Source organism: Salmo salar, chromosome 01 (genome assembly GCF_965601325.2).
Source record: "Salmo salar chromosome 01, fSalSal1, whole genome shotgun sequence".
Taxonomy (NCBI): Eukaryota; Metazoa; Chordata; class Actinopteri; order Salmoniformes; family Salmonidae; genus Salmo; species Salmo salar.
This window is the reverse complement of record NC_138291.1, coordinates 76,361,386-76,387,500: the sequence shown is the minus strand read 5'-3', so window position 1 is coordinate 76,387,500 and position 26,115 is coordinate 76,361,386. Positions and strand designations below refer to the sequence as shown.

At 40.9% G+C, this 26,115-nt stretch overlaps 1 protein-coding gene across 11 annotated transcripts in view; it reads left to right on the top strand.

Annotated features, from left to right (window-relative positions):
• kcnma1a (potassium large conductance calcium-activated channel, subfamily M, alpha member 1a) overlaps positions 1–26,115 on the top strand; it is a 268,675-nt gene that overhangs the window by 205,788 nt on the left and 36,772 nt on the right. For 5 of the 11 annotated variants that reach the window (XM_082976695.1, XM_082976696.1, XM_082976700.1 and 2 more), the window contains exons 17-20: positions 4,470–4,556; positions 4,810–4,886; positions 22,569–22,955; positions 25,655–25,748. In XM_082976695.1, the coding sequence (XP_082832821.1) occupies positions 4,470–4,556; positions 4,810–4,886; positions 22,569–22,955; positions 25,655–25,748 (645 nt within the window). Of the gene's footprint in view, positions 1–4,469; positions 4,557–4,809; positions 4,887–11,674; positions 11,849–22,568; positions 22,956–25,654; positions 25,749–26,115 lie in introns of all 11 variants that reach the window. The other 6 variants (XM_082976708.1, XM_014215722.3, XM_045722271.2 and 3 more) reach the window with 2 other exon arrangements.

The window sequence follows — 26,115 nt, the reverse complement described above, 5'->3', positions numbered from 1 at the left end:
TTGCTAAATCCCACCCACCCCAACGCCAACAGCAGTGTGAACTGGTTTTGTGCAAATAATGCATTTATAGTGGAGTTGTTTTAGTTGAGTTTTTACTATATTATGAAATCACTATAGAAGAAGTAATGTCTAACTAACTTGTTATATATTTTGAAAAACATTTATTTTTCAACTTTTGCTCAGCCTTTTTGTAGTGTGCTTGCACCTGGACATGGTATCGTGAGGCTTTTCTTTTGGTCATGCCAGGCTTTTTTTTCCACTACATAGTGCCACCATTCTCAGTGCCATCTGAACTGCATATCTCTCTGATAGCAGAAGTCAATTATTTCACAGATGCAATATGTGTAATAAGATCAGCTCTTCTAGATCGTCAACCTTCTAGTTTGCTAAGTGATATGAAGGTCTTCAACTTTTTCACAGAGTGCTACAGCAAGCACTTTCATTTCCCCAGCAGAAGGTAGAAGGACAGCCAATTGAGATATTGAGACACATTCATAATCTGATTTTTCATCTCTCCTTTTATGTTAATAACAGCTGTTTGATTTGGGGTTGTTTTCTTGTTGTTTGCAGAAGCAGAAAGCGGTATGCCCTCTTCCTTATCTTTCCCTCCAAACTTCAACCCAATCGCCACCACTTTAGAGCTGCTGACTTTGGGTTATGTTTCCTAAGGATCCATTTCCAAACCCTATATCAAAATGGGCCAATGTCTCACTCTATATTTGATTCTGTTCCTTGTGCCTAATGCACTAACTTCTTTGCAGGCAGAGAGAGGATAGTTGAATTTGACTCGTTTGTAACTCTTGTTGATTTGTCTGATGTTGTCGACGTGCCCAGGCTAACACCATCTCCTCCATTTTTACCTCCTGTTTTGAGTTTCTTTCTGTCTCGCGTTTCAGTCGTTCTGCTTAGTTTCTTTCTCACTTCAGTTCTTTTTCAGTGTCCTCCGTCAGTCGTAACTGTGTGTGAACTTTGCCAAACTGATTATAATTTTCTTCCCGGGTGTTTCTTTATTTTTGTGCTATGCTCATCATCACAACACTACTTCATATTATTATAGTTTTGATAGTGTCATCTCATGTATCAGTCATGAAACAGATTGTTGATGTCTGAACCCCAGAAGGGTTTATGATGGATAAGGCTATTGTTGATTTGTTGCACATTTCTGCAATATTATGGAATCGATGGATTGATTATGTCGTTGCAGTTTGACACAAATGCATGTTTTATAGATTTTTACGATACCAACAGCATTTGTTAAGCCATGTCATATCTTATTCAAGGCATGGGACCATTAACTTTGGATAACTTAACATTTATCCAATAGAGTTTTTAGGCCACGTTTTCCATGGGTGCTGCAAATCATCTTCATACTTGCATTTCATCCCTTTCTTACTGTTTTGTCATATGTGTGTGGATACGGTTTGCTTTCTGTGCTTGAGTGTGCGTGTGTGTGTGCGTAAGCTTGTGTGTGTGTCAGTCACCATGTACCCCCATACCTGTGAGTCTCTGAGTAGATGTTATCAAGTGAGGTCACTTCCTGTCAGTTTGGTGTTTAAGAAAACAATCCAACTGCACAGAAGTTACTGCAACAGTCTGCATCTACGTACCTGTCTCTTTATCTGTACTGCAGTGGCTATGCCTGGTCTGTTTTACAAGTGTCCTACTCACACTGTTTGGTAACTGCATGTAATAACACTCTATCATATGGGATGCTTGCCTTGTTGCTCACAATATGAGGTTTTGATACAGTTTGGGCCTCTATGCATAATTGGAGAAAATTACATTTTGTTTCATTTCTTTGTTATTAGATCTGAAATGTGTAAACTATGTGAAATCTCAGATTTGGGCAGCAATGTGTTTTTTTGTAGTGGCTTTGTTAGTTTTTGTATTTTCCCGAAACAGCATGTCAAACGTGATTCCTGTTTTCTACTCTGGGGCCATTCTATCTGATATAAAGCTCAATAGGGCAACTCTAAACTTACGTTTAGCAGAATATCATGTTATTTTGCTGTTGCTATCGATTACAGCTTTATAATTGATCCAATCGCCCCCCTTATTGTTTAAGTATGTTGTTTGTAGAGCCCAGAGGAAAGATTTTTTTTTAATCTTTTGCAAATTAGTCTGTAGTTTTCAGCTGCTCTCAGCTATTTTCTGAGCCTGTGTGCACTTTTACACAGTATAATGTTGCTATAGAGAAGTTGTCTAAAATCTGTCTAAACAGTACCAAAACCTAAAAACTTTTAATGTATAAAGGCCGAACATTGAATGACAGTGAATAATTAATAAATTAAAGAGTTGATAAAATAAAGTATTAGTAAATGAAAGAGTCGGTAAAGTAAAATAACGTATTAGTAAATTAAAAGGTGAATAAAGTAGAATCAGGTGTTAGCAAGTCAGTCAAGCATAAAACTTGAATAAAGTACAATGAAGTATTAGTAAAACACAGGATTAGTAAAATGAAGCCTTAGTAAAGTATAATAAAACATAAGTATAATAAAGTAAAGTAAACTATTGGCAAAGTATAGTATTCATAAAATAAGAAGTAAAATATTTGTTAACTATTATCAAAATAAGTTAGGAAAGTATTCCTAAAGTAAAGTATTATTCATTTCCCTTTCGTCTGGGCTCGGAGGCCAGGGGTGTCGTCCCCTGACTGTCCGTCTGTGTGTTCCGTTTGTTAGTCTGTCTGCACTCCCATCATTGATGATTCCTACCCACAGGTAACCATTAATGAACTGGGCGTATGTGCGTGTGTGTCGTCCACTCTCGTCTGTCTAATTCAGGGGGAATGATACAGCCAGTCCATACAGGCACCCTACACACACAAACACCATCCTAATCTACATTATCTTCTTTACTGTTGACATATGTTTGAGGATACAGTTTTAGGGTCTGTGAGGTTAGGGGTTACAGTGTTAGGGGTCAGAATGAATTTGAGTATGAATATTACTTATCCATTAGATAACATTACATGGACATTTTCCCTCAGCTTCTTGGTTATTAATTTGTTCTCCCTGATAAATCAACATGGACACTGATAATGTAAAGAAAAAATGCATATCATATCACATTTCTTAGCTCAAATACCCTAAAGCAGTACTGTAGCAGTACTATAACAATACTATAATACCCTAAAGCAGTACTATAACAATACTATACTACCCTAAAGCAGTACTGTAGCAGTACTATAACAATACTATAACATCCTAAAGCAGTACTGTAGCAGTACTATAACAATACTATAATACCCTAAAGCAGTACTGTAGCAGTACTATAACAATACTATAATACCCTAAAGCAGTACTATAACAATACTATAATATCCTAAAGCAGTACTGTAGCAGTACTATAACAATACTATAATACCCTAAAGCAGTGCTATAACAATACTATAATACACAAAAGCAGTACTGTAGCAGTACCATAACAATACTATAATACCCTAAAGCAGTTCTGTAACAGTACTATAACAATACTATAATACCCTAAAGCAGTACTGTAGCAGTACTGTAACAATACTATAATACCCTAAAGCAGTACTATAAAAATACTATAATACCCTAAAGCAGTACTGTAGCAGTACTATAACAATACTATAATACACTAAAGCAGTGCTATAACAATACTATAATACACCAAAGCAGTACTGTAGCAGTACTATAACAATACTATAATACCCTAAAGCAGTGCTATAACAATACTATAATACACTAAAGCAGTACTGTAGCAGTACTATAACAATACTATAATACATTATATAACAACACTTAAGCCTATAGCAGATGATTCCTATTCCTCTGTAGTCTTAGTCCGAGGGCTGTTCATTCCCTTGCCTTCCACTGTCCAGTACTAACCCAGGTAACAGTATCTAACTGTAGTGTAACACGCCTGTTACATCATTCTGATAGCTGATTGGCTCTGACTTCTCAGACTGAAACCACTCCATAACAACAATTTTAATTCTTCCTGCCCCCCCCAACACACATCCCTCCTAACCCTGCCCCAAACCCCATCCAAGCCAATCAGAACCATGGTGAAAAAGAAAAAAAATGAAATGTACGAACCAACTCATGCTGTTGCACATTCTGTCCATCTGTGTGAGTAGCCTCAGAGAAGGTGGCTTAACATGGAAACAATGGAAGAAGCAAGGTTTTTTTTGACACAATAACACTTGAACAAATACCCACCTCCATACAGTGGCCTACTAGCTCACACTGATAGCATTTACAGTACTTCCATTCCATACCACTCTCCAAACAAACAACTGGAGACTGCAGAAGCTGTGATTCCTTTGACCAATCCAATCAGGCCATTCTATATCGCTGGCTATAGTAGTATAGCTCCAGCTAGAGGGTTGATGGTGTGTGTGTGTGTGTGTACCATTCCTCTTGATTAGCGCGTGAGTGTGACTCTAACGGCCTTAACAGCGCCTACAGAGCGTGATGTCATCTATCTCTCCCATTACCCAGCATCCTCATCAACCCGGGGAACCACGTAAAGATGCAGGAAGGAACTCTGGGGTTCTTCATCGCCAGCGATGCCAAAGAAGTAAAGAGGTAATGGCAGAAAAAGGCCACAGTCTCAATTTAAGGCCTTGTCTGTGTTTTCTATTTTCACACTCTTGGTGGCTAAAAAGGTCACCATACTGTACAAAGCGATTAGACATTAAACTTCCATAAATATCATTGGTAAAAGTAAAAGCCAGCTGGTAAAAGCCAGCTCACAGCTCAGCCTGGTGGAATGGGTAGAACTCAATTGGTGTAAGTTGCAAACCAAGATAATAAATGTCTATGCTGCTGTTTCCCCCAGAGCATTTTTCTACTGCAAAGCTTGTCACGACGACATCACAGACCCTAAACGGATCAAAAAGTGCGGTTGCAAACGACGTGAGTACAGCTACTCCCCGTCCACAACACCACCACCCACCCCTCTCATGACCCCCCTCCCATCCCCAACCCCTCCCCTACCCCCCAATGTCTCTGAAGTATGATTAGGATGTGCTATAATAAAGATTGTCATATCCCTTACTGTTTCTCATAGGAATGTCCTTTTACAGTGATAAAATGGAAATGGAAATTGCCCCAGTGATTACCTTGAGTCTCTTTTGAGTGTATCAACTGTGATCACAACTTTCAAACCTTCATTGTGGTATGATCTGAAATCAATGTGTTATGGTATTATTTTCTCAATCCAAGAGAACAGTACAGGCAACATTGTGTATATGTTGTTCGATTTTTTTCATTTCATTTCTTTTTTATTTTGAATATGTATACCTATCATGTCAAGAGTTTATCATAATGATGAAACTAGCTAGAAGGGTGGACTGAAGTCTGGAGGGAGAAAAAGAGAGGGAAAGAAAGCGAGAAGACCGGCAAAGAGAGAAAGAAAGAGTGGGAGTTCTACATCAGTATGCTAATGATGGAGTAAGTGAGTGTCAGGGAGAGGTAGAATGACAGGAGTAGCTGAGCAGAAGGAGGCTGTCAGATCGCCATAGTGACTCTGACACAGGCAGAGGTAATGACCTCAGTCAGGTGGAAGAATAAATGAGCCAATGGCTTTCCTCTGCTCAGGGGTCATTGGGTCAGACAACCAGACTCCCTATTGGCCCAACCATACAGAATCAGAGCGCCTTATTGGGCCAGGCATTCCACCAAAAACATATTTCAGCAGTGAATGACTTGGAATATGACTTAATATAACTATTGGTCAGACTGGGAATTAGAGAATATGTACCAGGGTTGGGTTCAATTCAATTTCAATTCAGTTAATTCAGGAAGTAGGAAAATAATATTTTGTATTTTTGGTTTACTTCCTGAATAGCCTGAATTGAAAGCATTAATTCAGAGGCAGGGCCTTATTACTACCTGACCTACATGGGCACTTGTCCCAACATGTTAGCATGTTAAATAATTTAGTGTCCTGTAATCTCTATACATCTAGAAAGGTCAGCAACAGTTACAGTAAGCAGCCTATGCCCAAACACATGATCTCCAACATCCTTTCCCTTTGTCTGTGTCATCTCAATTATTCACACTAAAGGCCTCGTAGTCTGTCAGGTAGAGAGAACCAGAGACCTGTATTGTCTGATTCACAGTATAACTGAGACAAGGCAAGCCGAACTATACTAGGCTGGCCTGGTTACATATCCACTACAGTTGCTGGAACTGTGCTGGAAAGGACAATGTGAACATAATGTATCCAAGCCAGCACAGTACGGTTTGGGTTGGCCCTATAGTGTAATTGGTAATCATGCATTGGTCCACTAGATTTACTGTACCTGAAACAAGACAGTTATATTCTAGATTATTTTGGGTTTCTGTGTCTCCATCCATACTGTTTTATTACCAGCAGGAGGGCCCCATTTAGAGAGATGACCGTTCCATTACTAGAATGGAAGTTTGTCTTCTGTTAGTTCTGTTTTGTTTCTGTTGTTATTGTTGTTTATTTTTTCCATGTTTTTATGACCATTGACATTTTTTTAATGTTATTTCCTTCCCCTACTGCCGCCGGAAAACACCACTTCTTTATTTTAACCACTCTCTGGTAGTGATTTATTGTGAGTAAAAAAAACACGGGTTCCCTCCTACCCAGAGTGCAGTGCAAGTGTCTTTTCTCTTCCTCAGCCAATAGTATACTGTATTCTATGTTGCATGTTACCAGTGTAGCATTTGCATCCCTCTCCTCGCCTCTCATCTTTACACTGTCCTGCCTCAGACCAGGCCTGAAGGAATACAGCAGAACCCTAACTCAAACCAGCATCTGATTGTCTAGTGTGTCTCCTCATAGGCCCATAGTCTAGCCCAGCCTCAGACTCATTTCAGATGACAGAGTGGAGAGTGATTTTATCATAGAAGTAGATGAACTCTCTTCGACTCACTTCAAAAACGTATTTATGCCGCAATATTTGGTTGTTAAACTGAACAGATCTGTATTAGAAACCCAATCCTAAACTTTGTCATCAGCTGTCCTTAAGTCCTCCTTACCTCCTCTCTCTAATGTCACGCTCTGAGAAAGTTGTAAATGGGTGTGGTGACAATCTGAAATATCAAACACACAGATTGATATAGGTAACGTTAGTCATGGATTTCTTTTAGATTTTTTTAGTGATTTTGCACACTGCTGTTTTTTCTGAAAAGCGTAAAGTGTTCTTGTGGGAAGTTCTTAAAATATTTCAGCTTATTGAGCAATGTTGCAAAACACAATCAAAACAATCTGGTCGTACCCCCCTCACTGCTTCTGGTCCCTTCCCCGCCCCCCAGTGCTCTGGTCCTCTGCCCAGCTCCAGTCATACCATTACACAGAGTTCATCAGTGCATTTAGAATTGAAATGTCGTCGCCCCCAGCCCCACTGCATTTCAATTCTATATGGTCATCAGGCCCTTTTTTACTCACTGCCCTCAGTGGCCTGAGTGAAAGAAAACAGCTTCATTAGACAGTTATTTTAAGCGCCAATGTTGTACTGCCATTTGGCCACTAGATGGCCATGTCTCACAGTCCTGAATGTAGCCTATTGAAGGAAACTGACACACATCCTCAGAAACCTATTCAGCCAGAATATGATGAGCAACAGGGTGTTTCAATCATAGACTGTTATAGAATTACTAGAACGGTAAAAAAAACGTGCAATTTGACTGGAACACTCATGGGTATACTCAATATGGACGCCGGTCCAACCATCACAGACCCATTGATTTGAATGGAGTTACTGTACTAGTAATGGTAATATCTCTATGGTTGCAGTTAACTGTAGGTGTAGCTTAACCTTTACAGTAGTTGTCATACAAATCTTAAAGGGAAAAGTTGTCTTACTTTAGTTTCATCATTGCATAGATTAACCCTTGGTTGTGTTTTATGCAGCCTGGTCTCATAGTCTAGATGTAACATAGTAAAAGTAAATCCGGGACATTTGAATTAGTGTGATTTGTTACGTTTGGTATGGTCACATAAGACAAAAGATTACTTAAGGCGAAAGTGGGTGGTTGGACGGTGTGGAAGGGTGGGCGTATAATGCCAACGTCTAGAGTGTTCAAATCTGATCACGGACAACTTGATAATTTTAGCTAATTTGCAACTACTTACTACTTTTTGTCTACTTTGCAACTACTTAGCATGTTAGCTAACTTTAACCCTAACCTTAACCTTAAGCCCTAGCCTAGCTACAACAAATTGGAATTCGTTAACGTCATATGTTTTTGCAAATTTGGAACTTATTGTACAAATTGCAATTCGTAACATATTGTACGAAATTCAATTCGGGAACATATCATACGAATTCGAATTCGTTACTTATCATAAGAAATGGATGATGGACATCCTCAAATGAATAACTACCATATGAAACGAAACATATCATACAAATTGGAGTGGATCGAATTTACTTTTACTATGCTACGTCTACCTCTGAGTCCAGGTTGGTTTTATGGTGCGCAGTGTTTGATGGTTTGGTTTGGTTGGTTGAAGATGTCTGAACACAAAGTGAGTATTTCAAGGGAAAACTGTTCTTTGTGTTACGCATTCCTCTATTTCCATTTGTGCTTTGCAACATGGTACAATAACTGGAGTGTTTAAAAGTGGTTTTAGTTTGGTTGTTTTCGATAAGTATACATATGTTAATATATTATGACTGTTAATATAATATGACTAAGTTCGATTTACTATTCAAAGTCAACACTGCTCATCGAGTTCTTGCTGAATAGGGTTGTCTTTCACTTAAGAGGATCAATGTCCGTTAGTCAGGTGTACATTTTAGGACATCCTTCTCACTATCAATTTTCAACACTGGCTTCATGATGACTTCGTCTTTGTACGTTTTGTCAGGTGTAATGTTGAATGGGACATACGAAAACATACTTTTATTTCTAGAACCACAAACAAAAGATACAGCGCAGTTGTGTGTGTGCCTGTGTGTGTTAACAATCACCTTTCTTTGACAAAATTTACAAAGACATTCATGTTCTTGTGGACTCTTGTAGTGAAGAATGTCCTAAAAGGGACACTGTAGTCCGTATTGTAGTAGATCAGGGTAACGGGTATGTGTGAAGTCATTTGAATCAAACAAATTGTCATGTCGTGTTCTCCATCTCCCCCTCCCATGTCTCGCTAACCAACAACTACATGTACAGTACTGTGTTCAACTGAATGCCCAGCCTAAAAAGAACTCAGAATAAAACTCAGAGTTCAGCATGAAACGAAAGCCACACTGCATGTCTGTCACGCCTCCAAAACTGTTTCTGCTCTGTAAACAGTTACCACACTCCACCCCTCTTTAATCGCTGTGATTTCTTTATGCGTGCTTATGAATGCTTATAACGTGCTTATGCATGCTGTTTATAGGACACAGTCCCTGTTTGGGGCCAGGCCTCGCTCCCCATTCTCTCTATGGCCACAAACTGAAACTTGCCACCTCGTTTGGGCTCCTAGCCACACATGTTAAAACAGTGAAAGTAGACTTATAGTTCTCCTCCGAGAGAGTGCCAGAGTTTCTGTGAGGGTGTTAGAGTGAGTTAGTGACTTGGTACCCTGGCATAGAGAGAATGGGAACCAGGGATTGGTGTTTGTTGCCTGAACCAGAGTTACAGAAATCTAGAACTGCTGCTCTGAGGGGCTTTCACTACCTACCGCTACTTCTCCTGGGGTTAAGACCTCTACTGTACACGCACACACACCTCAAATGTTTGACATACAGATCTGCCATCTTAATTTGATCACTCTGTTGTCGCAGATAATTTTTCTGTGCAGCATGAAATGCAAAGGTTTAAAAGGGCTTCTAAAGTTTTTAATTTCCACTTTAAAATGTCAGACTTGATTTGCCCTAATGAAAAATGTATCACCCCCTACAAACATTTCCATTAATTATAATCCACATAATAATTCACGTTTCCTGTTGCTGCATGCAAGATATTTTTTCCTGCTGTGAGAAGCAGGGTCAAATTAAGAGAGTTAATCTGTACTCCATGTACATCCACAGTAACTTGCAAACACATACACAAACCTCTCTGGGGGAGTGCTGGTTTAGTGAAACTCTTGTATTATAGACTAGCATGGTATGGCCAGTCTAGCCAATAGAGTAGTGTGATGATGCCTTGACCAAGGCTGCTGCACCTGCATGAAGGGATACAGGTACGTGATCCACACCTTTAGCCGGACGCATAGAGGTTGTTATGATCTGTTCTGTTCTAATTGGAATAATATGTGTCTCTAGGAGGTTTGCTGCTGAAGACATTGCCCATGCTACTCTACTACCCCAGAATGACTCCCCTTCCATCTACACCTGCCCCCCTTCCCCCACTCCCCCACTGTCATATTGGCCTGTATACCTGTTATGGCATTTTCAGCCTTAGGACACAGCTTGACCCTTGAGCCTAAGACCATCTGTACTACAAGTTAAATTGGACTACAACATTCAAATTGTTCAAAACTTTATTGATCAAAACAAGACATTAGGACAACTTTGAAAAAAGCTTTTTCTGGCCATGATAATATATTGCACACAATTCTTACTGCAAAGAACCAAAAGCAGTTTGGCACTCTAGCCGTATACTGTGGGGTCCAACATTATTGACACCCTTGATAAATTACTGTATAAAATAAATAACAAAAATACTGATCTATATTGTATGCAAAACAAGGGAAATTATATTTTTTTATACTAATACAATTGCTCAGAGAAATAGATTTTGTTTAACAAGTAATAGTTTTTTTCTCAAAAAGGGAGGGGTCAAAATTATTGACGCTGTTTTTAATACCTTTCAATACCTCACCTTGCGAGGATAAAAGAGGGATCTTAGACCATTCCTCCGTACAGAAGTAAAATAGAGAACTTATAGAAAAGTAAAACACATAATAATAAAAGTAATACTAGATGAATAATGAATAACAATAACTTGGAATACACGGGTACCAGTACCGAGTCGATGTGCAGGGGTATGAGGTAATTGAAGTAGATATGTATATATAACTAGGAGCGGCGTATGTGATAAGCCAATTATGAATTGGCCACAAAATCTACATTTTTGCAATCGCATGTCTCCGGACATGAAACCCATTGAAATCCTGTGGTTTGAATTGAAGAGGGCAGCCCATAGTCACAGATGAAGGATATCAAGGATCTGGAAGGATTCTGTATGAAGGAATGGTCTCTGGTTTCTGGTTTCCCAAACCCGGTCCTGGGGGCCCCCGTGGGTGCACGTTTTGGTTTTTGTCTTACAGTAGTACTACACAGCTAACTCAAATAATCAAAGCTTGAGGTATTGAAAGATATTGAAAACAGGGGTGTCAATAATTTTGACCCCTACCTTTAAGAGAAAATATTACTTATTTAACAATCTCTTTCTCTGAGCAATTATATTAGTATAAAATAAGATAATTTCCCAATTATTTTAAGCATACAATATAGCTCAGTATTTAAATGTACAGTATTTTATACAGTTATTTTTGCTCATCTTTATCAAGAGTCTCAATCATTTCGGACCCCACTGTATGAAGCTCCCTCACATTTTAGGTGCCCATTACTGGTCTTTTGTTGGGTCTCAAGTCAGTTAGAGCTGGCATCTAAGGCTTTGCACTTATTATCTCCTTTATGGGGGAACCTTCCGGCTTCCCAACATGAGTGTTTCTCCTTTTGCCATTAACCTGCTGCTTTTCCTCTTCCTCTCATCCCAAAACATGACTGTAGCCAAGATGTCCGTCTACAAACAAATGAAACTGGCATGTTGTTTTGATTGCGGCCGTTCAGAGCGAGACTGCTCTTGCATGTCAGGCAGTGTACATAGTAACATGGACACCCTACAGAGGGCCTACCCACTCTCCTCTGTCTCTGTTCATGATTGCGCAACCACTTTACGTGCCTGTAAGTTATACCGCCCAACACGTGTTGTTACATGTCTGTTGTGTGTGCCCTGTATGTGTGTGTGTTTCAAGTGTAGGTATACATGTGTGTACTGTATGTGCTTTATACGTAAAGTCGTCCACGTGGCTTATTTAAATGTATTTATTGTTATTATTATTATTAGTAGTAGTATCATTCATTTGAGTAATATTTATTCTTATTATTTCTGTGGGTTGTATTGGGTGGTGGTGGTGGTGTTGCTTTGTGGTGCTGCTCTACTGCAGCTGTTAGCTCTGTGGCTAGCGCATGCTACATCAGTCAAGCACTCGTGTGGTGACTGTTATTAGACAGTTGGTGTTTGGTGTATTATATTGTTTCTAATACAGTATATTATGTATAAAATGTGACTATGTTGAAGGGATTCTTTATCTCTGACTGTATGCAATATCTTGATGACAGTTTTCATTTATTTTTGTTGTCGTTTTCTCTTCCTTTGTTTATGACGGCATCCCATGCTTTTAGGGGAACCTCCTTGCTAACTGTATTTCTGTTCTGATCCTGATCATTATATTTCAAGCTCACAGGACTGACTTGTGCAGGAACGAGAGCCATGCTCGAGTGATGTTCATAGAGCGATATTAATAGAGAATCTAGATATGTAGCATATCAAATGGGGTTCATCTTAAAGGTACACTACTAAACAAAATGACATCATCATACACAATGGGATGACCTCCTACCTACATCAACAGAGACTTCAATTCCCCCTTCGCTAAGTCCCATCCCAGAATTTTAGGCAACTCATTGCAGCGCTCCAGTGGATAGCAACTGTCGCTAACCAAACTTGAGTCCAAAGCATGGACAAGCTCTCATTTCCAAAGTATGGAAGCCAATGAGGGCAATGGCAAAACGGAGGGTGTTCATAAAAAAAACCAAGTTGTTTAAATGACTAAATAATTGAACAGTGCGCCAGGGGAACTTGGGACTGTGATTCCTGAAATGCAGTGCCTGTTGGAGTATTTTTACGAAGCCGAAATTATACTTTTGTTGCATTGTTTGCTAGCTGGTTAGCTTGCTAGAGCTCATTGACCAACGTTGAAAATGTTGCTAACGTTAGTTAGCTAGCTAGCCAGTTAATATAACTTGTATTCTCCAAATGTATGTTAACTTGCTAAGTTAGCTATATTATTAATATAACTCACTGCTGTCAACATCAGCACTACTTAGCTCCAAAATTAATTAGTAGCTTTGACTGCATGCTAACAGTGCATTCAGAGCCATCCGGTGGCTAGCCACAGTACAAACTTAATTTTACCAGGTTCCCGTGAAGCAATTGTAATGACAGTCCACCATAACATTCCCGAAAGTCTTCCGATTAGCATGGGGTAGTCAGTGTTTAATTTCATTTAATTTTAATTTCATTTAATTTTTGTGCATTAAAAACACAGTTTGAGATCATTGTGAGGGGTTTTCTCTTTGAATTGGGAATTGGACTTCCCGGGACAATTAGGAGCGAGGTAGCAACCGTAACCAGAGGGGTTGGGCTTAGCAAAGGGTGATTTATTGGCTCTCACAATATCACACCCTCCCTTGTGGCCACACCCTGTTGTGCATGATGATGTCATGATGATGTCAGTGTTTATCATAGTCCAAAACATGTACGTATACACACAGCAGCGTTCTAGAATATTGGACTGTTGGCTTTCATACTTTTCGAATTCTCAGCGCAGCTCAAGCAGTTTCTCCAACTGTCAACACATTCAAATGAATAGAGGACACGTACCGGAGACGTGTTGGTTTGGAATTGTGGGGAGGTGCATGTTTGGGCTGTGTGTCCCCCGCGGATGGTCTCAGAGTCATGTAGATATGTCACAGTGGGACCCCGGACTACATCGTCTCAGTGTCTGTAGACTACGATTCATGCTTTACACCACGTGTCCCTTGAACGTTCTCACCGTGGCTTATTACATGATCCCTATGTGATAATATGACTGTCTGTCAGAATGTTGTGGTCTGTAGTTGCTGACAGTTGATTGTGTATCTCTTTTCATCCTAGGAAAGCAGTTAATCTTCCAATAAGAAAACAATGAATATGATGAGCATTGAGTTATACCCAGTTGGGATCGTGACCCTCAGCCATGATACTCATCCAGCCCCAACCAGCCAACATATATGGATTCACTTGTAATTAAGTAGCGAGCTACTCCACAGGATTAAATTAAGTAACTCCCTCTCTGTTTTCCCAGACTTGATCTTTGTCCCATCAGATTACTTTCTCCTCTTCCTCAGTAATCAGGAACCCAGAAGATCATGTTTTGTTCTTTCCTTAAAGGGATAGATAAAAAAAAAAAAGTTTTACATTATTTGCAACTTACTGAGGGTGTTTCATTCAAACCATTTTTTTGTTTTGTTTGCTGGTTATTTAGCATCATCCAGAATCTCCTGGCTAGCATTTTTGGAGCTTGTAGCAATGCTAGTGGAAACAGATTGAACAAGTTAGCGCTGCATTCACAAGCATGGGGAACAAGTCCTCTGTTGCTCCTCTAGGGCTGTCTTGACCTATCAGAAGACCCAGGCAGAGGAGAGAGGGGAAAGGGAGATGACAGTGGTAAAGGGAAATAGCAGTGATTGGATAGAGGGTAAAGAGAGATGGCAGTGATTGGATAGAGGGAAGGGGAAATAGCAGTGATTGGATAGAGGGGAAAAGGGAGAAATTAGCCCCATATGATTTCCACCTCACTATTCTCCCACCATCTGCGAGTGAGCTCAGACTAGATTAGTGTCAACCGGCTGATGATGAGTTTGGTTTTGCCTCTTGTAGGTTGGTGGGCCGCTACTCTCCCTCTGCACCAATTACTGGTTATTAGGGTAGTTACTGATCTCTCTCCTCCCTCAGCCCCTCGTAGGATTTCATGGAAGACTAAATCTTTCTTGGTCTCTTTAAAGGGGCAATCAGCAGTTGCTACGTCCATGTTTGGACTAATAAATTGATATGTACCCATTGATTCTTGAAGAATAAAGTGTATCAATGCCCCATGAGCTTTGTTCAACTGTCCTATCCCAGCAGAACCCAAAATATAAGCTTGTTTTACTACGTTTGTGAACAATGTAAACGAACACCATATTGCCTCAAAACATGGTTATTAAAACTATAATGTTGATATCATGGATGGTATTTAGTATTTGTATTTATTTAGGATCCCCATTAGCCAAGGCAGCCACTACTCTTCCTGTAGTCCAGCAAGATTTAAAATATTACATGACATTACATTTCATGACACTTTTCACAACACATTAAGTGCGTTCCCTCAGGCCAGTACTCTACTATCACATTATCTGTGTGTAGAGTGCATGTCTTATCATGTGTATGTGTGTCTGTGCCTGTGTGTGGGTCTCTTCACAGTCCCTGCTGTTCCATAAGGTATCTTTTTATCTGTTTTTTAAATCGGATTCTACTGCTTGCATCAGTTACCTGATGTGGAATAGAGTTCCATGTAGCCATGGCTCTATATAGTTCTGTGCGCCTACCATAGTCTGTTCACTTGGCAATTGTGAAGAGACCTCGGTGGCATGTCTTGTGGGGTTTGCATGGGTGTCTGAGCTGTGTGCTAGTAGTTTAAACAGACACTTCTGTGCATTCAGCATGTCAACACTTCTTAGAAAAACAAGTAGTGATGAAGACAATCTCTCCTCCACTTTGAGCTATGAGAGATGTACGTGCATATTATTAATGTTATCTGTCCGTGTACATTTAAGGGCCAGCTGTGCTGCCCTGTTCTGAGCCAATTGTAATTTTCAGAGGTCCCTTTTTGTGGCAACTGCCCACACGACTGAACAGTAGTCCAGGTGCGACAAAACTAGAGCCTGTAGGACCTGCAATGTTTATATTGTTGTTAAGAAGGCAGAGCAGCACTTCATTATGGACAGACTTCTCCCCATCTTAGCTACTGTTGTATCAATATGTTTTGACAATGACAGTTTACAATCCAGGGTTGCTCCAAGCAGTTTAGTCACCTCAACTTGCTTTCTACATTATTTATTACAAGATTTAGTTGAGGTTTAGGGTTTAGTGAATGATTTTTACCAAATACAATGCTTTTAGTTTTTGAAATATTTAGGACTAACTTATTCCTTGCCACCCATTATGAAACTAACTGCAGCTTTTTAAGTGTTGCAGTGATTTCACTCGCTGTAGTAACTGACGTGTATAATGTTGAGTCATCCACATACATAGACACACTGGCTTTACTCAAGGCCAATGGCATGTCATTGGTAAAGATTGAAAAAAGGGGCCTACACAGCTTCCCTGGGGAATTCCTGATTCTACCTGGATTATGTTGGAGAGGCTTCCATTAAAGAACACCCTCTGTGTTCTGTTAGACAGGTAACTCTTTATCCACAATATAGCAGGGGGCGTAAAGCCATAACACATACTTTTTTCCATCTGCAGACTATGATCGATAATATCACAAGCCGCACAGAAGTCTAACAAAACAGCTCCGACAATATTTTTATCATCAATTTCCCTCAGCCAGTGGTCAATCCTTGCATCCGTAGCTCTTTCTATGAATTTGAGAAATGGTTACATTCTCCAGCCCCATCCTCAGCTTTTTACAAAAATGGTGTTGGGCCGGCGCTTTTTTATTGTTTCAACCGCTGATTGCTGCTTTAAAGGGGAAATCTACAGTTATTACATACATTTTTGGACTTACACTGAGTGTATAAAACATTATAAACACCTTTCCATGACATAGACTGACCAGGTGAATCCAGGTGAAAGCTATGATCCCTTATTGATGTCACTTGTTAAATCCACTTCAATCAGTGTAGATGAAGGGGAGGAGACAGATTAGAGAAGGATTTTTAACAATTGAGACATGTTTTGTGTATGTGTGCCATTCAGAGGGTAAATGAGCAAGACAAAATATTCAAGTGCCTTTGAATGGGGTATGGTAGTAGATGCCGTGCGCACTGGTTGTGTCAAGAACTGCAACACTGCTGTGTTTTTCACGCTCAACGGTTTCCCGTGTGAATCAAGAATGGGCCACCACCCAAAGGACATCCAGCCAACTTGACACAACCGTGGAAGCATTGGCGTCAACATGGGCCAGCATCCCCGTGGAACGGTTTCAGCACCTTGTGGAGTCAATGCTCCGATGAATTGAGGCTGTTCTGAGGTCAAAAGGGGAGAGGTGCAACTCAATATTAGGAAGGCGTTCTTAAACGTTTTGTACACTCAATGTATAAATTAATGATATGCACCCATTGATTATTTAAGAATATAATTTATAAATGCCTCATGAGCTTACATTTTAGTCATTTAGCAGACGCTCTTATCCAGAGCGACTTACAGTAGTGAATACATACATTTTATTTAATTTCATGCATTTTGTTTTTGTACTGGCCCCCCGTGGGAATTGAACCCACAACCCTGGCGTTGCACACACCATGCTGGCGTTGCAAACACCATGCTCTACCAACTGAGCCACAGGGAAGATCTTAGTTCAACTGTTATACCCCCATCAGAACCAAAAATATAAGCATGTTTTACTCCAATGTTTATAAACAAAGAAAATGTAAACAAACACTATATAGTCTTAAAGCTACAATATGTAACGTTTTGGGCGACCCGACCAAATTCACATATACATTCTCATTGAAAGCAAGCCTAAGAAGCAGTATATCTGTTCTGTGTGTGCTATTTCTATGTTTCCCGTTCTTAAGGTATTTTACTTTGGATTTTGTACACCAGCTTCAAACAGCTGAAAATACAATATATTTGGTTATTTAAAATATATTTCCAAGTAGTTTAGATAGTACAATGATTCTCTACACTTGTTTGCTTTGTCACATGAATTGAAATTAGGTGAACTATTAGAATTTTAGCAACCAGGAAATAGTGTTACGATTTCTGCATATTGCACCTTTATAACATTGTTAATACAATAATTTTGATATCATGGATGGTCAGTCCTTGCATCTATGTCTATGAATTTGAGAGTTGTTACATTTCTCCAGCCCCATCCCTAAGCTGTTTACCAAAACTGGGGCTGGGAATCACTTTGTTATTTCAATTACAGATTTCACCTTTAACTCTGAACAAAACGTATTTTTCGCTGAACAAAGTGAGTTAGAGATCACTATCGCTGGAATTCCTCTGTCTTTTTCCATGTTTTTCTCTTTCAGAGTGGATAAGATGTCTCTGACCACGATGACTTCATTCACATCTGAAATTGATTTTCAACTGGTTTCTTCTTGAATAGTGAATCTGCGAGGCACTTTACATTTAGACCACACATTATGCAGAGTTGCCAATTGAAATATACATGGACGGGCTAATAGAAGACATAGCCGTGTCTAAGTCTAAAGTGGGGGCGCTTCTTCCTAAGTAAGAGCAGTGAGTCAGCTAGGAAGTAAACCTTGTGCAGGTGTAGTTATCTTTGGAACACGCTGTTTTTGGTCTCTCAGGGCGTTGTTTGTGTCAACTTCTGGGGACCATCTGGGGCAAAGATTCCGGTCTGGCGGCTGAGGATGCTTGCTTAGGGCAGGGTTAGGGTCAGGAGAAGAGGTTTAGGCTGAAGTTGGAGCTGGGTTGGGGTTGCTGGGCAGGGTTGGGGACAGGAGAAGCGGTTTGGGCCTGGAGCCAGAGGGTTAGGGCTTGGGCTGTCTGCTGTGAACCAGAGACATAAGGCTGTGGCTAGTCTGTGTCTGACTTAGAGGGAGATGGGTATATGTGTGTGTGTCTCAGCGGCAGGCGATCCTTATCCAGCCTGACGTGGAAATTATGTTAGCATTTTTATTTCCCTGGCTCTGCTGGTCCGTCACCGAAACCTGTCCTGACAGGTCCTGTCCACCAGGCAAGTTTGGTTCCCCCTTCTCCCCTCCGCGGCCCTCCACGCTCCTCCATCGCGCTACCCCTCAGACGCTAGCCAGTTAGCCTGCCGCCTCTGCGGACGCAGGTAGATCGATAGCGACAGATGCCAGGGCCAGCGAGGGTCCCTATTTGAGGGTGTGTGTCACAAGGCAGCCCTGGGCCTTCACTGTGACCTTTACTGTTGAAGACAGAGCAGGGCAGAGCAGAGCAGGGAGGGCTAGTCTAGCTAGCTCAGTCTATGGGAAAATCTCCATTGCATACTCCTCGTGTCCTCTCTCCTCGCCTCCTTCTCAAAACCCATTGGAGGAGAAGATCAGACGAGAGGGACCTCTGTCTTTCTCATCCAATGGGTTTTGAGAAGGATACGAGGAGTATGAAAAGGAGATTCTCCCTTTGACTCCATCCCAAATAGCACCCTATTTACTATATATTGTGCATTACTTTTGACCAGAGCCCTCCCTTGTTTCCTTCATACAAATAACTATATCCACTTCTTCATCTAAGATGTATTCCTCTGAACTGTGAAATACTCTGAAACGGCTAACTTAGAATGACTCAGTAACTATGGTGGGTTAGGGGTGCTACTGTCCAGAGGGTGGTGTGTGTTTCTTTGTCCCTCCCTCAGTGTGTGTGTTATTGGGAGGTATGGGAGAGGGTAGATGTGTGTGTGACTGTCTTTCTGTTTGGGTTTGGTGTGTGTTCTGCTCAGTCTGTAGTCTGGGCTCATCCGTCCATTCTGTGTGTTGTTCGTTCTCTCTCCACTCTCCCCGGATCACTTTTTAATTGAATACTCTTAAAAAAAAACTCTCGATAGCTCCATGATAGCTCAACAAAAAACAAAAAAATATTGGAGTAGATTCAATGTAAGGGGAAAAACTTCAGCACATTGCTGAGCTACTTTAGGAGTGGGGAGTTCAATTCAGCTCGTCTGAAAATGATTCCTAACCACAAAACAGGATTTTGATAACATCCCACAGTGCCACAGTTTTGTTTCAATTTCCAGAAGCACAACTTTATCCCCTCCCCTGTTTCACCTCGCTCTCTCTGTGGCCATACAGTCCATCTCTCTCATTCACCTCCTTCACCCCATCCATCGCCTCCTCTTTTACCATTCTGCACTATTCTCTCCATTCAGCTCACATTTTGCGCGATCACCAATGTATTTTAAAGTAGTTCTGACTCATTGTCTTACCATTTTCTTTTTACTTCATTTTACATCCATCTTAAATAATTTGATCTCTATTTTCTGTGATGTCTGTCTGATATCTGTCTGTCTATGATGTCTGTCTGTGATGTCTGTCTGTGATGTCTGTCTGATATCTGTCTGTCTGGGATGTCTGTCTGGGATGTCTGTCTATGATGTCTGTCTATGATGTCTGTCTGTCTCTCAGTTCTGTTTGTCTTTTCTGTCTGTCTGTCCGTCACTCTCATCATGATCATCACCACTCTCTTCCTCCATGTAACCTGTCATTTGTCTCTTGCACTTCTCCTCAGCCAAATATAAGTATAATGGATATGTCAGATCACGTAAGTGTGTTTCTCTGTCCCTCCCATCCTTGCTTCTGCGACCACCCCCACCCAAACCCCTCCTCGTGTTTAGACCTATAATACTGTAGTCCCCTCGCCATATCACCCCCCCCCCCCCCCCCAAGTATTAATACAATGCTTTGTTTTGGTTTTTGTTCTCCCCTTTAGTTCTAGAACGCAAAGCTACCATCTTAAAATCTCTGCTGTACATGATGTGAATTGATGCAGTGTTCCTTGACAATAATAACAGAGTTTGTCCCCAGTGATGATGTGTAAATGAATCAATCTCATGTCTGTCATTTTATAAGCCCCCCTTACTTCTTACATCAGAAATGCATAGATAACTTCACTATATTCTCACTAATTGACCTAGCTAATTCAGTACAAAACAGATGCCTCCCTAACTGTATAACATATGTCCTTTATATATACTGAACATACAGTATATTTGTAATAATTGATTTAAGATCCATGCTCTTGTTCTTGATGACGTTATGTTCAGACCAATACAGTTGTGTTTGTATTGTGCTGCGTCTAGCAGCAGAGGGCGCGACAACACCAGGGATAACGGGAAGTCAAAAAGAGACCGGCGTTCGGTTCAAAGCAGATTGCAATTTAGGTAAATCTCTCAGTATAAAGTATAGTATTGACCAAATGTACTCATTTCTGTCCTGTTTCATATAGATAGTGTGAATGTTCCATGCTGTTTGTTTGTTATAACATTATTTTTTTCCATTTTTTTTATCCTACATTTTAATAACCATTTCAGATGCTTACTGTATAATACACTGCTTTCTGTGTTTATCATAACTACAGAAGTACTGTATGATACCATAACAAAAAATAGCTGTAATGATAATATTAATGCTAACAATATTCTAAAATAATATTAATAATACAGAAATGCTAGTAATACAAACCATAATAATTCATAATGTTACATAGCAAAAAATACCCCAAAATACTATGATACCAATGTACTATCCAGCACCGGTACCCTAATATTAATACACACAATATCTTCAACAGTATTCTCCCTGCTGTCTTTTCCTATCTGTGATTTGCGTAGGACCCTGATGGGGGCTTGCATGCGTGATCGCCCCGTCTTGTGATTAGCATTTCTGGTAGGGACAGTTGCCGTCTGGGCTGTTCTGAGTGAACAGTGGACCTGCCAGGGTGTGTGAACGTGCTCTAATGCTGCGCGTGTTTGACAAGGGCCAGATGAATCCAGGAGCTATCGGTGGCGCTCCGTAAATCAAGGAGGCAGCTGACGGCTGGGATAAACCTCTGTTTAGCGCCCTGGGGGGCCAAGACCACGACACATACAACAACCTAACAACCTACTGTACCAACCGACTAACCAGCAGGAGGACAAGAGAACACTTCCCCTGCGCTCCTCTGCTTTGAAGACCAGCTATTTGGTTTACCTCCCTTTCTTATCCTCTTTCCCTCCTCTTTTCCTCTTTTTCTCCTTTCTTTTTTTGCTTTACTTTTTGTACCTCTCCATTCTTTTCTTTTCCTCTCTTCTTTGTGTGTTCCGAGAAAAATTCTAATAGAAATCATTCCACTGTGGTTTTAAAATGTGAATTTCCATCTACCAATACTGTAAGAGTATTATGGGGATACGTCCTCTACATTTGCCTATAGAGGGGTTTGGAAAGTAATTTGGCCTGACTATTTTCAGACAGGCTGTGTTACTGCTTTGTTCTAACACGCTGTGTAGTAAAATGGAAAGGGAGGGAGAAAAAAGCAGAAAAAGCTTTTAATTAATTCATGTTTATTAGGAATGGCAAAGCAAATGTCATATTGAACATTTTATTTTAAGCGTCGGCCAAGTGCCTAAGTGGTGCTAAGTAAAACCGAGGTGTCATCGTCAATTACCGAGAAAATGATGGCTGCTTTCATGGCACACATACAGACCCTTCTCAAGTCATCTTCAAGGGGGAAATAAATGGTCCAACAATGAAATTCACATTAACTTTTTCCCCTTAAAATATTTAGTGATTCATTCACATGCAGGGGAAATTATTAATAATTTATAGAAGATTGTTTTAATAATGATTTATTTTGTGTCAGTGTTTGCAATTGCGTATTAGCATGTTTACTGTACATGTTTAAAAAAAAATAAGCAGAAATGTAATCCATAACATTTATCATAAAATGTATAAATCTGATGAATATAATAACATCTAGATTTTTTTAACACAAGCTGCATTCAATTTAATATTTCACGGCACAAGATAAATTGTAAAGTAAATACCATTGCCATTCTATTTATCTAGGAACCTCATTCTCCCCAGCTTATCTTTTTCACTCTGTTTATTCTCCATTGTTTGACAGTGAAGGATGAAGTTAGATCATCTTTACAAAACCGATCGATAAAAATTGCCAACTGCACCTCGCCGCCCTCCACCATCACCTCTAATGCCATGCGCCCCCAAGCACTGCCTCGCCCCTCCCTCCACCAGGACCCCCCGGTCCCCCAGGGAGAGGTCACCGCCGTACCCCTCGTTAATAACCGCAAAGGAAGCCTGCTTCCTCCAGGGGTGGGGCTGGGTCTTGGGCCCCATGGGGGGTTCCGCCTCAGTATCTCAGGCCCCGGCAGGGGGGACACGGCGGGCAGGGCCCTGGCCGAACAGAGCAGGCTGAACCGGGCCCGCAGCCTGCCGGTGAAATACTGTTACCACCCCAGTAACGCATCTCTGCACGGCCACAGCAGCAGGGCCTGTAGGTTGTCCCCCTTAGCAGGATGCATCAGTCCCTGTCAGCCCCTAACACCCTGTACTGTCCTGTACTGTCACCCTGCGTCCGTCGCCTGCCTGCATGCAGGTTTCACTGAGCTGCTGCTAGATGCTGCTGCTAGATGCTGCTGCTAGATGCTGCTGCTAGATGCTGCTGCTAGTTGTAAATCCCACCACCGCCGGCACCACTGCTGCTGCTTTGCATGAAGGCAGCTCCCATACGCTCACTAATGCAACACCCAGTGCTGTGTGTGTGGCTGCTGTGTAGTAGGACTAGTGGATGTGTTTGTAGGGTTATTGGTACCTGGCGTAGCGATAGAACACGTAGTCATTAGTCCACCTGCAAATTGAGAAATGTATTCAATCTGTTACTGTTTTATTGCATTTTTATAAATACCCTGAGAAGTTTGCATAGTTTTGATTTAATTGTTATTATATTTAAGTGATGTGGTGATAGGGGAATTGCTCCCTGAACATTGAGCCAACAACAGTCTGCTGTATCAATGTGTTGTAGATAGCAGTTTAGTTTTCATTGTACCGTAATGTCATTGGTACAGTAACAGTCACACACAAGCTGGGATCCCCATGGCTGCAGTGCAGAACATGTTGTTTCATTGTTGATTATCTCAGTTTTGTTGCTGTGCTTAAATCACACTCGTTTTAACAGAACTGATCTACCACAAGGCCAAGGACATGAAAAAGCTAGGCCCAGAGATATGAGCCTTGATGTATCCACTAATATAGAACAATAAGCCAATGAAGGGAAATATTTTATTCTGTGATATTTTCACAAAGTGGATTAGACTAGAGAGAGATGCGGTTGTAAAGTGGAAAGCGCTTTCTTGTGATATTAGCTATTCAGGATGTCCACATTTGCGAAGTGGAAATGTCAGAGAATGGCATTTTCTTAGGAGCCAAAGTCGCATTTTTACCTTTTATTAGTGCAATTAGGTGAAAGTCTAGAAGGGATGCTCAGACGGTAATGAAATGTCCTCAGTGCTCGCAGCATTCAACGCTTGCAGCAACGCAACATTGATTTGCATTAATATCATGCTGTGGTATTGATTTCTAACCAAAGCACTAATACAGTGTTTGAAGTGACAGTGGCTTTGGCATTTGTGTGCTGTGGATAAAAAGAGTGCTTGGGTGTCTGACTCTTAAAGCCCTTGGAACTCACAAACAGATGGTAGAAAAGATCAGACTGGTGTTAGCTAAACTGGAAGTCTTTAGTAGGTTACTGGATTTCTCTCTAGCTGTGTTTTTATCTTCTGTCTGTCTGTGTTGGGAGAAAAGTTTTAATCTCCTGCAGAGTGAGGAATAGCTGAGAGGAAAATAAACTTCTATCAGATCAAGCTAATCTAAAACTTCACTGTGCTGCCTGACTTTATTGCGGTGGCCGGAGAGAAAGAATGATAAAATAAAAGTATTAATTTTAAAGCTTTGCTCAGCAAGTTCGTTCCTTAAGTATCTTTAAAACTTAGGTTCATAATAATGCATATATCCTAGATTACTGAGTGTTTGCAAGTAATTTTTTCAGATATTTCTGTTATTTTAAAGTTCTATGGGTTGTTTTGACCTTCATATAGCTACTATAATGCTTGGTTAATGCTAGGCTACTCAATCATGTCCTGTTTGGAGTGCTGGTTGGGCATGTGATTGGCTACTCTGGAATGCTCGTGCAGTCCTGATTGGCTGAGTGCTCGTGGCATGGAGCTTAGACCTATAGAAGAGCCATTGTGCTTTGTAGCTAGGGTTGGAAAATTGCGGTAACTATCCCAAAATTGGTAGGAGGATTCCAGATTTCCTTTTATTCTCTCCTGATTCTGGGAATCTTCCAACCCAGGATTCCTGGAAAACCTGGGAATTTTGGGGAAAGTTACTGGAATTTTTAAACCCTATCCATATCTTGAGCTGGAATGATGAGGAGGGGGTCTGCCACATTAGTCATTCATTCAAAACAACCAAATTGCACAGAACCATTCTCTCTCTCTCTCTCTCTCTCTCTCTCTCTCTCTCTCTGTCTCTGTCTCTGTGTCTCTCTGTCTCTCTGTCTCTCTCTCTCTGTCTTTATCTGTCTTTCTCTCTCTCTCTGTCTCTCTGTATCTCTCTGTCTCTCTCTCTCTATCTCTCTCTGTGTCTGTCTCTCTGTCATTGCTTTTGTCCACCATGGCCTACTGACAATGACAGTCTGTCCTAGTCACATGGCCTGTATTGGCTGGCCTTGGAAAGCATTGGCACACTGATGCAGACTGCTGCTGGTCCAACCACACGCAGACTAGACTGGATCCAAAGATTGCCACTGGATCTAAAGACATACTGGATCTAAAGTGATCCAGTCCTACTGTATAGAAGCCAGTCCAGAAGAACAGAACCAAAGGGGTTGGGCTTGGCGGAGTGAGCCGATGGCGAATTTGTCAGATCTTACTAGGTGGTTTTTCTCTTCGTGTTTTTTTTTTCTCCTGCATTTCTCAAATTGACCTTTGTCCGCTACTAACTAATTTGTTTTCTTTCTGACGGTCTTCTCTCTGACTCTGACATATTTATGGTTGTTGTTGTTGGTGTTTATTTTTTTTGCTATGGTTGATTGATTGAGTGTTGGCTTTGGTGTTCTTTGACGTGTCAGTTCTGGCTCACATTAACCTCCCCGTCTGTCCGTAGCCTGACACTCTTTGCATGTGTTTGCAGTTGAAGATGAGCACCCGTCAACTCTGTCGCCCAAAAAAAAGCAGCGGAACGGAGGCATGCGAAACTCACCCAACAACTCGCCCAAAATGATGAGGTAAGACATTGATTTGATGCTTCAAACAGAAAGATAGAGAGGAAGTGTGAGGGTGGGGAAGCGGGGAACAAATAAGGAGGAGAGTAAGAAAGTCAGAGTGAGAGGTGGGAGAAGTCAAGACGGGTAGATGGTGGTGGTTGGATGGTTGGAGGAGGGAGCCAAGAAGGGGGGGGGGGGGGGGGGGGGTGCGAGCGAATGATTGAGAGAGGAGAGGGGGAAGAAAGTGAGAGTGCGAAAAGGAGAGGACGGCTTGGGTGTTTAGACTGGCATGCTGTCAGACAGTGGGTAATGACAGAGCTGAAATATTTCTGTCATGAAAGACAGAGTCTGTGAGAGGAGGAGCTTTTTGAAAAACAAATCATCTGGC